This window comes from Oculina patagonica, chromosome 9 (assembly GCF_052425735.1).
Source record: "Oculina patagonica isolate OP01 chromosome 9, crgOcupat, whole genome shotgun sequence".
Lineage (NCBI taxonomy): Eukaryota > Metazoa > Cnidaria > Anthozoa > Scleractinia > Oculinidae > Oculina > Oculina patagonica.
This window is the reverse complement of record NC_135766.1, coordinates 15641173-15654949: the sequence shown is the minus strand read 5'-3', so window position 1 is coordinate 15654949 and position 13777 is coordinate 15641173. Positions and strand designations below refer to the sequence as shown.

At 37.4% G+C, this 13777-nt stretch overlaps 1 protein-coding gene across 2 annotated transcripts; it reads right to left on the bottom strand.

The window, feature by feature from the left end:
- Positions 1–2787: 2787 nt before the first annotated feature.
- On the bottom strand, positions 2788–12744 carry LOC144666816 (glutamate receptor 4-like). 2 transcript variants are annotated; one of them, XM_078528221.1, is made up of 10 exons: positions 12589–12744; positions 10970–11086; positions 9250–9354; positions 8229–8348; positions 7871–8065; positions 7019–7379; positions 6127–6489; positions 5300–5470; positions 4880–5027; positions 2788–3346 (listed from the first exon to the last, which is right to left on the bottom strand). In XM_078528221.1, exons 1-10 carry the CDS (start codon positions 12670–12672, stop codon positions 3292–3294), a joined length of 1719 nt encoding a protein of 572 aa, XP_078384347.1. In that variant the 5' UTR covers positions 12673–12744; the 3' UTR covers positions 2788–3291. The 2 variants fall into 2 exon arrangements, with proteins under 2 accessions (XP_078384347.1, XP_078384348.1); XM_078528222.1 differs by lacking the exon at positions 12589–12744 and adding an exon at positions 11848–11963 and having other exon boundaries at positions 2788–3349.
- Between the last annotated feature and the right edge of the window lie 1033 nt (positions 12745–13777).

The following is a 13777-nucleotide window of genomic DNA, read 5'->3' as shown; positions in this document are numbered from 1 at the left end:
AGTGCGAAAGTGAAACCGAATGAAATGCGTAGTTTGGACGTATGGCATAATATTGCAAGAATTATTTTGGCTGTTTTTTTAAAAAAGAAAAAACAGCCAAAATGATGGCAACTAGTGTTTTGTTTTGGCAAAAAAGTGGCCGATAAAAAAACATTTTTTACTCAAAATTAAAGTTCTAAACCGGCGCAGCTTATCGTAATGGCGTGCAAATGATTGCGAAATGCACAAACAACCACAAACTCAACAAACTATGAAACTAGAACTTGATTTTGTAGATAAAGAAATAAATACTCGCCTTTAGAAGAACTTCGAGGCCTTTAATTCCACTTCTATTCTGTCTTTTCACAATTTCAACAGTTGGTGAGCGGCTATTTCGATTTTGCAGAGCCAATCTTTCATGTGTTCGTTCTTACAACGCTGCAAAATGATTTCGCGCGGAAAAATACACTCGACGATTCATCTCGCAACGGATACCGCCCGCTGTGAGCGGGCCGGATGGGAGAATACCGCCCGCTCCCCGAACCAATCAGATCGCAGGTATCACAGAATACCGCCCGCTCACGAACAAAGAAAAAAATAAAGTGAGGATAGTGCTAAGCAAGTTTGATTCGAAAGCCGGAATGTTAATCACGCGAGCATTCTGTGTGTGTTAATTGGTCCGTTGATATTTCTGGCTGAGCAAGTAGCTCATGCACGTCGCCCGCACAACGCCCGCATACTTTGAGGGTTTTTCCTCTCGAGGGAAAAAATATCAAACACGATAGATATTTTCCTCAAGGCCTCGCGAGGTAAAATTCTCACGAGAAATGTCCGCACACGAGAGAAATCTGCTGAGCAAAAGGACACGCAAGGCGGCTAGCTCAGTTAGGTGTTCTAGTGTGCATATTGTCCCTTATATTGTCCCTTATAAACAGAACCTACCTTATTAAAGGAATATAACGAAGCATTTTAACAACGCGAACAAAATGTACGCGTAATAAAATTAACGCGAATTGTCGAAAACTTATGTTAACATGCATTTAATTAACGCGAATTCTCGTTTGGTGTGTGCTTACGTACATGCAGTAAATTAAGACGATTTTGATGCGTAGTAATTTTTATAGCAACCTGCGCTATTCAAAAGGCAAAGCAACAACGTCCAACAACAGAACTTGAGGTTTAATTTTGATAAACCATATACACAACAAAGATATTTGAACAGGCCAAATAGTGACTAATATTCAATGCATGGATCCAGAGATGGAATACATTCAGTCTTGGTGCTTCCCACTGCCTCCGTTATTCCCGCGGCTTTGACGGAGAAGTAGATGACCTGTGAACATGACTTTGCCGGAAAATGAAGGTATCACGGAAGGAAAATTGGCGTTTTCGTTCTAACTTAAATTGTGTGCAAACCATCAATGGTAACCCCAATAAAGTATATATTTTCTGAAAGCTTATTGAATAAGATTCTAATGAGGGATTTTGTTTGCATCATATAGCCCATAATAAGCAACGTCAGCATTCTGTTTACAATTATGATGTTGCGCAACTTTAGGTTTATTTGAGAACACATTTACATGAGAGCCTAAACTTTTATGTGGAATTTGATCTACATATATTGCTCTAAAAAACGGTGTCTCAGATTTTTCTTTTCTTGTTCCATTAATTTTTTATGAATTTTTAATCCTAAAGAAGCCCTAAAAACGCCATTTTAAAGTTTAAAAATTCATAAAAAATTAATGGAGCAAGAAAAGAAAAATCTGAGACACCGTTTTTTAGACCAATATATGTAGATCAAATTCCACATAAAAGTTTAGGCTCTCATGTAAATGTGTTCTCAAATAAACCTAAAGTTGCGCAACATCATAATTGCAAACAAAATGCTGACGTTGCTTATTATGGTCTATATGATCAAAACAAAATCCCGCATTAGAATCTTTAATCAATAAACTTTCAGAAAATATAGACTTTATTGGGGTTACCATTGATGGTTTGCACACAATTTCGCTTGGAACGAAAACGCCAATTTTCCTTCCGTGATACCTTAAGGTGACTTAAAATAACAATGCTGTAAAATAGTGTGATTTTAATTAACAATAACGTAAATTAAGGTACATGAAATTAACGCGAATTTTTGAAATTCGCGTTAATTACATGTATCGTTACTTTCCTATAATAAGGTATATTGCTTTTTACAGCTGACTTGTTGCTAATCGACTAAGTAAGAAGGCGTGCATGGTTTACAGAACTCCCTATGAATGCAGTAAAATTTACCTCAGCGGGACTGGAAGACCTATGCAAGGCAGAATCAAGCAGCACGGCCAAGAGAAACGACTGGTCCGCTCAAAGACCTCCGCCGTTTTAGAGCACGCACACAACACCAGGCACCACCCGCTTTGGAATGAGGTAAAGTTAGTGATCGTGATCCTCATTGGTACACACTCTGGGTCAAAGAAACATTTCACATAAGACTATACCATAACACCATCAACAGCGATAGCGGAATCGAAATTCCAGAAGCGTGGATGTCAACGATCAAGAAACACAACACCAAGACAACTGTACGACAGCGAACTGGTGTGGGAAGAACCCACTGGAACAACGAGGGTCGACATGCACCAATTACAGCTGTTGAAGACTAACCAATCACACGTCGCCGACACCTCTAAAACGTCGGTGCTTAAGTCCCTTATGATAGCAGTATGCGGTCGAAACGTCGATATGTACATCACAAGTGATTACATCGTTATAATTAAAGAGACAAACAGTAATACTTTATTATTCTTTTTTTTAATTATCGATCATCTAAAGAACAGTAAATGGAAAAAGTTTAAGCGATACTTTTAATCTGGTATTACATGTGTATATTTGCTTCTTTTAAAAATTTGACAATTGAGTTACTAAAGCTCTTGTTTCTGACTTTGTTAAATAAACGCTAATTTTATTGTTAATATGAAAACTACAAATTTTTACTCGAGATTTGTTTTGCATTTGATTTGCTGGTAACCTTCTCTTACTATAAAATCTCATACGAATTAGTGATAGCAATCGAGTTTTACAATGGTCTAAACAAACGAATTAGTACGTTCACTGATAAAACACTGATGCTATTTGGAAGAGAAAGAACAATGTCTGTTCTTGTCTGTTCTCGATCATACTTAATTTACCTCAAGTGATAAATGTAACTCTAAAATGCCTTCACCTATGCGAAAAAGAATTGTCGATTACGCTCAAGCGTATAAACAAATATCAAGAACTTAAAGCGCTAATTTAGTATTTAGTGGGGTCTGTCGTCATCGCTTAAACCATTCAACAGCTTTGGCAGTCAATCTCAGGATCATTTTGCGTAGAACCATTCTTTCGCCTACTGACACAGGAAAAAAACAATGTGTGAGCAAGCTTGTAACGAAAATCTTAATCTGCTTCATATTCGTCATAAATAGTTAACACTCACGATGCTCAGAAATGGGCGTGTTTGTTCCCGCTTGCTTCACATAGGATATGTAAATTACTAGGAATGAAAAGAAATTTCGCAGCAACATATTTCAAGAAATTACAAATTTAATGCTGGTGGTTTCACAGTCGCAATTGACATAGTGACGTCATAAATGATGTGTAAACTTGGCGCAAAAATATAAAATTAGAATTTTATTTTAAAAGTTTAATAGAAATGTTCTGGGATTAAAATTAAACTTTCCAGTGGAAACCCCTTAAAATGTAATAAAACAAGACAAAGTTATTAGTGAGTAAAGAAAAGACAATAACAGAGGAATTATGGAATTCAATTGTTTTATTTCCTTATATGGTCAAACTTTAAGGTATCAATGTCCCGAGTATAAAAAGTCCTTTGGCATCTCGTAATACGGCAAATTTTTCGATCCCCGTGTGCCTATTTTCTTTGTAATTCCACCCCGCATAAGGATTCTTACGCGAACTGGTCCGAAATGAGATGCAGGGCTCTTTTTTATACTCGCGCTTGTAAGGGACTGGTGCGAATAGGTATACGTTATATTGTCTAGCTTCTGACTGACGGCGCATTTGCAAGGTTTGTTCAATTGCCAAGTCTCCTTTAGCTTGAAGGTGGTCTTAAACTGAGGACAAAAAAACAGTTTGATCACGAATGAGGTAGGCTTTCAAAGCACCGAACTCGCACACTTATGCTGTACTGCACAAATCGTTAGTAAAGGCATCACAGATTCTCCAGCAGTCTAGTTTCGTTTGCTGAAGCGGACGTTTTAAATAGACATGTTGCGAGGCACAGCGTAATAGCCAGTGGAAGAAATATCCGTCGCTTTGTTCAATTGAGAAGTAACGTAGCTTTAATATCGTCGGTATGGTTACCCGTTGCCTTTAATTTTAATTTGGGTTTATTTTTGAGTACTGTGCAACGTTGTAGTTTCACTAGTTCCAATGGCGTAGAAGCTACGTAGTCTAAAGCATGTCAGCCCCATGATATTTAAGGTAAACCTTTATTTGTTTCGTTTGATTCCCATTTCTGCAATGAGAATTCTAGGAGTCTAGAACTGCTGCCACCATTTAGTATTAGCGTGAAAGTTTGGAACGTTTACTAACTCAACAAACATTTTACATGGTTCCAGCGTGCAATTCGAGAGGTTACATAGAAAAAGTGACAAACCTAATCCTACAATAATCATTCCTGATTATTACTTCTGCTATTACTTCTGTATTAACGTTAATCACTTTTGCATACAATCGTGCAATCAATTCGCAGAGTGCCAAGGATTGCATGTAAATTATAATGTACTTATACTATACGCCAAGAGAACCACTACATCAGGACTGGAGAGAAACATAGGCAAAGAATCACTGAAAAGGTTATTATTAAACGTTGTATACTTTTTCGATTGTCAGCTGAATATTTTTTCGAGTAACGAACCTTTCTTTTTTGTTGATTGTCTTTTGTTTTGCTCTTCGCTTCCATAAGATTTCTACAATTAGCGTCAGGGATGCAACAATTATCCCAGTGCCCATCACAGCATACACTCCCAGCATGCTCATCAGATCGATACGCTTTTGAGACAACACTGGAAAGAAAATAAAAGAAAGATACAGACAAAATGGTATAGTTTCTCAGAAATATCGCCCTTAGGGGGATAAAATTGAATTTGTGACGAGAGAAATAGCTTTGTAAGCCTAGTTTTTACGGTGTATTATGAATATGTACGAGACGGGCTGATACGTTTCTGAACACTCACTGGACCCGTGTCCACGTGTCCAATACTGTCGCACTGTCGCATTTCACCGACTTATCGACCCTTTCATCAAACAACACTAAAACTTAGTGTTTTCTACTTACTTGATCCTTTTTCTTCAGGACACTCGTTTTTAGTATCCCACCATTTGCGCTTCAAGTTGTCAAGAAAATCATTCTCGTGAAGACGCAGAACGGCCAGAGTGAAATCATCCAAGCGTGGATCATTTACCTGGAACGCGAGTCCATATCCCTTGGCAGTGGTAACCCCTGGAACTGAATAAAATGAATGTTTTTATGAATTTAAATATCAGTTGTTAGTATCCCTTCATATTATTTACCTATTCTTACGTTTTATCCCTCGGACATACAAACAAATTCATACCCCCACCGTGGAACCGAGGGGGGGGGAGGTGTATGGAACCTCACCGCAGGATTTGTTTTTATTAAGGCGCACTGAGAAGAAAGCCATACGCTTACTCTACAAGATGCATAATTTCTGTTGGCTATGACGTTATATGACGTCACATGATGTAATCAGAGCCGCCATCATGGATCTACCATCTTGGATTTACCATTTTTTAGAACTTCAGAAAGTAACGGAAATTGATTCAAATCAAGTCATAATACCGGTAGAATGTCAAATAAAACAAATCGTGCTTTTTTGTTTCAAAAAAAATGGAAAATAAAGAATATGTTAAAAAATGCGATCTTTGGCCAATACTGTTTGTAATTATAACGTTTCCATGGCAACATCAAATATCATGGTCACATGATTCACATATCAAGCTTTTTGCAAGGGATTCACGAACAGCTACTGGAAGTTTGGCATTGTAGAGAAATCTTCTTTTCAAAATTTTAAGGGGGTGGCTCCCCCCTCCCCCCCCCCCCAGTTGTTCGTTCGAGGATTAAACCTATTGTTTTATTAATACCTGTTGTGAGATCGCAAGGTTGTTGGTTGGCAAGGTATCTTACAAATGGCCCGTCACTATTGAACACAAGCTTGTCGTTTTCTCGTACCCACTGGATGCCTTGAGATGTGCTTTTGGCTATGGTACCTTCCGTTTGAATTCTGTACCAAATCTTCTTGTATAGTTCATACTGACTTGTCTTAAAAAACTCGTACGTGCTTGACGATTCAAGAGCTGCTATTTGATAAGAGGAATCCACGATGTCTTCAAGGTTATTGATCGGCTGCTCAGCGTTCTTTACCGTTAAAAATGCGGCCAGATTTGCAGTATATGTTGATACCAAGATGAGAACGCAGAACCAGTAGCATCCGGCGAGAATGCGACCTAAAGGAAGTTGAATATACAGTTAAGGTTTTGTCTTAAGTACAAAGCCCATGCAAAATCTCTCATTCCGTTTAATTAATCAGCTAACTTATAATTAGAAGTTTCCTTGTAAGTAAATCACTGTGTCGAGGTCGGCTTGAATTGTTCAACTTTGACGCTTGGCCACCTGGTGTTCACACTTTGCTTAACGTTAAAGCAGTGCAAGGTAAACTGTGCGGTAACATGAATAGATACTTTACTGGAGCGAGTCAAAGGTCCTCAAATATTAGCACATTGATCAATGAACGATGACCTCTCTGCCGGCATTTGTACTAAACTAGTTTGAGAGTAAAAGTTTTGTTTAAGAGGATCTCTACTTTTCTGTATATCTGATCCGTTGATACTTGCTTGCGCGGATCTCTAGCGGTCTCCGCCTGTATCCAACTACTTCTACCAGCCTAATTTTTCTACCTCTACTATCATAATGTACCACATCATATCGATGACCAACTTTCTAAATTTTATTGCTTTTCTCTAAAGTCTTCCATACCTGACAAACTCCTTGGTGTGTTATTAGCTCCTTGTTGCAGCATAGAAGCCAAGGCAAACCACGCACTGTTGAAAAAATTAAACTCCTCCGATGTTCCTCGAGAGTTGTAATCTTTGTACCCATAAGGACTGAAGTAGTTTAATACAAAAACGGCGACAGAGATGACCACCAGGCTTGCTAGGGTGGCGATCCAAACATAGTAGTTAAATGGATGCATAAACTGAAGCAAATCAATTGACCGACCAGATGATGGCTTCTTCATTAATATGTCTTCCGTGAAGTGCATGTAGGGAACGCTGAAGTCCACAACGTCCTCGCGACGCTCTGTTATGGTAAGTCCTGCAACGCCAATCTCGGCACGCTTTGGACAAAAATGATCGAAATGACTTCACTGTGTACTTGTGGCAGAACAGCACAATGGAATACAATGCATATTGGTTTTGAGCAAGCGTGAGGTCAAGACGGCAAGACGGCTGGCCAAACACATGCCATATAATAAACAACTCAGTATTAACCTCGATCGTCCGGTCTTTACAGAAAAATCTCAATTTTCGGTCATTTTGTATTGACCGCGCTATCCCTCGGTCAATACAGCAAGGCCTCAGTTTGAGATTTTCCCGGCGTAAAAACCTCACTCTCGGTTAATAAGTAGTAAGTAATTACATTATTTTTCTCGTGCAATTAGGAATAAATAAGAATTTCTGTTTTTTTTTTAAGATTACAAATTCCACTTACCCTTCAGCCTTTGAAAAATTTACTCGTACTTATTTATCACAAATTGCACTCGAAATTACGTGTTAGTGATGTGATACACAAATAAAAAAAAATTCCAACATGATGATATTTCCGAACCTTGCTTATTAACTCGCCAATTACCCCATTCCAAGTTCCATTTTCCGTTTCACCGCCGTATAGGCCATCCGGGGAGGTGTAGATGTCATACGTAAACTTGGGATTTCTTGCTAGTTCATTCAGCAGATCGATACAATATCCATGATATGAGAAACTGCCATCTACATGCTTCTTCTTCATCACAAAAGGGACATCCTGTTAGTTACATAAACCATAAAAAGTAGCGAACAAACGTCATAATGTTTTTATAAAAATAGCTTTTACCTCGAGTAGCGAATTTCTAACTAGATTTGGAAATGTATTGACAAAATTAAAAGCTGAATTGGGATCTCCAATTTCCACAAAATTCGACACACACCTCTGCAACGACAGCCCTGAGTTTTTTCCCCTCTAGACTTCCGCTGGTAGATGAATTATCCACGTTGTGTAGGATATCCTCAAACAACACGGCACCTTTAGTTGAATTCCACGTACCAATCTAACGAATAGAGGCGAGAAATGCATCCAATAAATGCACGCATAACGTATTTGAAATAGTACAAAGAGGGTCTGAATGGGGTTTAATGTTTACTGTTGTTTGCCCATAATTATTAGTGTTTGCTGTTGCATGGGCCAATTTGTTTTATGTTTACTGTTTTCGGTGAAAATACTGTTAAGTGTTTGGAAGTTTTTTCATGGAAACTTTGAGCATTGTTTATTCTTAACTGCTCTTCAAAAATCGAATAAAATCACTCATGAACTACACGAAAAAATTGTCGGAGATCTCCTCGGCAATCTTCGGTAGTCCTTGGACAACTTCTGTAGTCACCGGACATCTTCGGTAGTTTTTGGAAATCTTCGGCAGTCTTCGGGATCATTCGTAGTCTTCTGAAATCGTCCGAACTGGTTGGAAATCGTCGGCAAATGGCCGAAAACTTCTTCATACACTAAACAAAATAGCATTGGCCATTTTGGAGTCGATTTTGTTTCTTTTTGGAGAAAATTAACTGTTACAGTCAATTGTCAATTTTTAACTGTTATTGTTAAAATGCCTAAAATTTTACTGTTTCATGTTACAGAGCCAAAAAATAAGTGTTTAGTGTATTCGAGGTACCTCAATCCAGACCCTCTAGAAAGGGGCACCCGCTCTTTCTGCACAGCTGACGCGTCTTAACACTGAGTTTTACTTACGTTCCATTTACAGTACTGTGTTTATTTATTTAAGCGGTTTCTCTATAAACCACCTGTTGTCTACAAAAGTAAACAAAAATTAGCGACGCACATACATGAGCCATATTTATAAACAGCATTTTAAATTACATTTTGCAGAAATTACGTAGAAGTGACCGTTTTTCATTGGAAGCAAAGTAGGTGGGTATTTAGACTTCTTTTCTACTTACTTTTTTGAATGAATTGTTTCGAAGGTTTAAAACTTCCAGTTCAATTCCTTTTCGCTTCCCATACGTGTTAAATTGGACAGGCCCAGTTAAACCATCAAGGGAAACCTGTTCATAGTAGAAATGAAGATACACGGTTTTAAGATTGTTTTAGAGGCTGTCTCTGTAAGAATAGCCAATCAATTTAACTTCGAAAATTCGATTTTGCTCATTTCATGAGATTTGATGGTTTTTGCATGCAACTAGTGTCTATAAATAATAGAACCAAAGATTGATCGAGAAAATCAAATAAGTTTTTGATCAAATTAAATCTATTTTAGTGATTGGCTAGTATAGGCTTCAAAATCAAAGCAAAAGAGAAGAATCGAATTTTCGAAGTAAGATTGATGGTCGGTTTGACCAGAGACATCTTTCTTGTTCTTATTTTTGTGCTATTTGTGTATGTCTGATTAAGGTCTACGCTGTGGTTAATAAAAACGAGATTCTTTCAAGGAATCGGTATCACTTCTTAGCTCTTCCATATAAGATAATTTGTAGTGGAGAGAGATTTGACAAAAAACCTGATGTTTTGTAAGAGACACGGTAGCCAAGCAAATGTTTAGTGCGTTGTATTCCGTGGTTGTTATGTTTTCCTTATTCTTGTATTTTATTATTAAGTTTTAATTTTCGTATTGTGAAATGTTTTATTCGTGGGCCCATCTTTAAACCATCGTAATGCGTAGTTAGTTTTCCTCAATAAAGCTTACTCTCACTAGTTTCACGGGTCAGATACTTTTTTGTAACAAGAACAAAATGGACATGAATTGACTGGAACAAACTTGACAGCAAAATATGCTTTGATCTTAAAAACTAATAAGAATTAACGTAACCGTATAAAACCGATAAACGAGTGGCTCCTTTTCCTAACAAAAATATTGAGCCAAAACGTAATGACCGATTGTAATTCAGTAAAATTTCGACGAGATTCAACCCTTGGACTGTTTTCACGCAACTTCGAGAAAATTTCCAGGAAGCGAAATTTTTCGCCATTTCGCAATATGCAATGAGATTTCGAAGCAATGAATATTCTAACAATCTAAACCAAACTCGTTAGTTTAAACGAAATTAGAAAGAGGGCAAAATCTGGCTTCATATACAGTCGAAGCTCTCTTAACGGACACTCTCGTAAGCGGACAGCTCTACTTACGGTCGCCTTGTCTGAAATCCCGTTTTAACTCCCATACAAACTCTGTATTTTTACATTCTCGTAAGCGGACATTCCCGTAAGCGGCCGCGGACACTTTCAGAGATTACGACTTAGACTTTTTCTTTGTTTTTAAGCTCCCGTAAGCGGACAGTCCAAAGGAAATCCTATTAACAACCTCTGTATCTTGTTTTTTATAAATCAACTTCACATTGCCATTCGTTACAATGATTTTACAGTAATTACAGTACCATATTTCAGTGTTTGTTTTGTTGTCGTCTACGTCCGTCCTGTTATTGTTAGTTGGGCAAGCTCCTGTAAGCGGCCATCTGTCCCCTACACCTCCAGTGGCCGCTTACGAGAACCATTCTCGTAAGCGGCCAGCTCCAGTTACGGACACTTTTTTCGCGTCCCGAGGGTGTCCGCTTACGAGAGCTTCGACTGTACTAGGCATTCAAAAAACACTATGTATTGAATCATTTTGATTCGTATTCAACGAGGTATACAAATCTGAAAAGAACGAAAGACGAAACACTGTACCTTTCTAATGCACGAATCTTTTAAAGTAACGATGAACCCGTTCATTTGTGAACACGGTTCTTTGTTTACTGCCTGGCTGATAACATGGGCGGCATCGAAAGCAAGTGCAGCGAGGTCCTGAAGAAAGATTGAAGACGGATACACGTTTACATAATGTGGGATTATTTTGTGTATTTTACAGCATTGACTTTTTCATGTAGTATAAAACCTAGAGATGCAAAGTATACAGTGGATCCCTGTTAATAAGGCCACCAATGGGCCACGGAAATTTGGCCGTATAAAGGTAGTGGCCGTATTAATGGGGTAGGCTCCAATTTCATGACTGGTCGTCTCGACTTAAACGGAGCTTAAAGTTCTGCCAGCCAGGAAGAAAACGGCGAGAACAGTTAAACAGTGTTCTGTTCCGATTGGTGGCTTGTTGTTTTTTTTGTTTCTGATTGATCCACGGAAGTGCGCTAACATATATTTTAGCTTAGTGAATTCTCCCGCGTATAATCTGTCAAAGTTATATACTAGCTAACAAAGGTAAGAAAGAATATTCGTGGAATTTTTCAAATAATATTTCTTCTATAACTGATCGACGTTTGATATTTAGTAGAGTTTCTATCAAATTACATATTTGTTAATCTATCTGGCTTCTTTGATACACGTAAATCACAATTTTTTTGAACGTTGGTTCACTCAAAGCAGTGTTCATAATGTAAAAGAACTGACACCTTAAAGCATGCATAGACCTTGAAATACAAGAAGCTCCAACCAGACACTTGTTATGTCATCTTAAAAACAATTTATGTTATTGTGTTTAAAATCCACTTATTTTGATAGTTGATCTCTTCCGATAACTACAGCCCGACTTATCAATTATCTTATAAGCCTACTTTGGTGGTTTTGTTACTACCGACTGCATGCTATAGTTTGCCACTAGTTGAACTCTGAATGAATGAAAGTTTTAATGCTTAAACAATATTGTTTCTGTCGCTGCTCATGTTAAATGGCGCCTGGAATGCAAAAAGTTGAAATAACGCTGGGTTATAAAATGATTAATCATCAACAAAGTTCTAACTGTTTCTGTGTTTACAAGATTTCTGCAATAAAACAAACGAGAATATAAACAAGTTTCTCTCGCTTTAATTGTCAATTAACTAACGCTCAAAATAAATACAAATGTCCTGCGATATTCTTATCGTTATTTATTTGTATAGTTAGCTTTCTGGTCCCAGTTGTTGTCGAATAAATCATTTTCCTGTGAATAGCATAGTTTGTTTTGTTAGCACACAAAAGAGGATAAATATATAGAGAGCTTAATTCCATTACCCAGTCAGTTCAGTCGCTCCCCAGACATTACCACGGCTTTAAATAAGTGTTCTATAATTGTTTATTTTTATAGTAATTATGATCCAATGTAATATATTAGTAATTAGCAGTAATTATTATTAGTATTAATATTTAGTAATATATTAGTTTGGCACACGATCGCACTATCATTGTGCTTAAAACCCTTACCGTATTTAAATAATTCATAGCAACCGATTGGCATTTTTTTTTTCTATTAACTAAACGTAATAATCATAAACATTCCTTGTAAGAGGTACAATACTGAGGTCAAAAATATAGATTACCTGTTGTAACATAACTTCAATATTTTCTTTGTTGGCATAAAGTAGAATGACCCGCTCAGCTTCAAGGTTTTCAATTTCCTCCATTGCTCTCAATATTGGTGCTGTTGAATGTCTATCACTTTCGCCCAGTTTGGAAAGCTGAATAAAATTCACACTCAGCCTTGATGTCTGGGACACGGAGTAGAAATATCCAGCCTCAAGCCAATGAACCTCTGAAATAATAACAATTTAAAAATATTGTAAAAAAGATGAATTATATGACGGTTATACTTATGAAGGTATGGGTATAAGTCTTTTGGTTGTAGGTTGCGCTTGTGGAGTGAAGAGAAAAGTATACATGAATTAGTAGGAATATCTGGTACTACAAGGCGAAGAAAAAGAAGAAGAAGAAGAAGAAGAAGAAGAAGAAGAAGAAGAAGAAGAGCAACAACAACAACAACAACACGGGCTAAAGTGATCGGTAACTCAACATAGCTCATTTTACCATCGATCACCAGTGCAATTTTTTTCCATCCAAACTTGTTCAGTATATCAAGTGTAGCATGTGCGTAGTCTTTGTATCCCACAGACATCTGAATCGCTTTTTCACATTGGTCGAAGGGCCTACTGTCACCATGGAGACGGATAAGAGGAATGTCTGTCACTTCAGAGAGTGCGCATGCGGACGTCTTTGTGAGGCTTCCCTCGATGAGTGCAACGACGTTTTGTTGAGAAAACAGCGAAGCTGAAATTATGATGATTTGCAAGTCAAAAGTGGTCTCCAAATGAAAATATATTACGAAAAAAAATGTTAATCTCCATGATTAACAAAGCAAAAAAAATCAAATTTTATGATAAACGATCACGGTGGTAAAACTCTATTTAAAAATTCTTACCTTGATTAAAAAGATTGAGCTTCTTTGTTGCTTCGAATTCTCTAAAGACTACTGAAACATTGTTTCCATCAGAAGTGTGATTGACGAAGAAGTTTATTGCATCCTATTCTGTCGGATTTCCATTCATAAGACCTGCATGAGATCACAAAATGCGGAAAGAACATTACGTTTTGTGCAAGTTTCAAGCATTCCAAAATAACAGAGAGCAAGCCTAAATAAATTAAACACTGAAAGTAAATTTATGAAATTGTTAAAAAAACTCTGCTCATTATTCACAAGCCGAATTGTCTTCGTTATATACATAGAAAGGCTTA

Excerpts from the sequence above, each read along its gene's own strand:
- LOC144666816 (XM_078528221.1), bottom strand. The coding sequence starts at position 12,672 with ATGGAGGAAATTGAAAACCTTGAAGCTGAGCGGGTCATTCTACTTTAT. Across the intron at positions 11,087-12,588 it reads TTGAAGTTATGTTACAACAG|GACCTCGCTGCACTTGCTTT; the intron begins GTAATCTATATT and ends ATCTTTCTTCAG. Across the intron at positions 5,471-6,126 it reads ACCTTGCGATCTCACAACAG|TTCCAGGGGTTACCACTGCC; the intron begins GTATTAATAAAA and ends CATTTTATTCAG.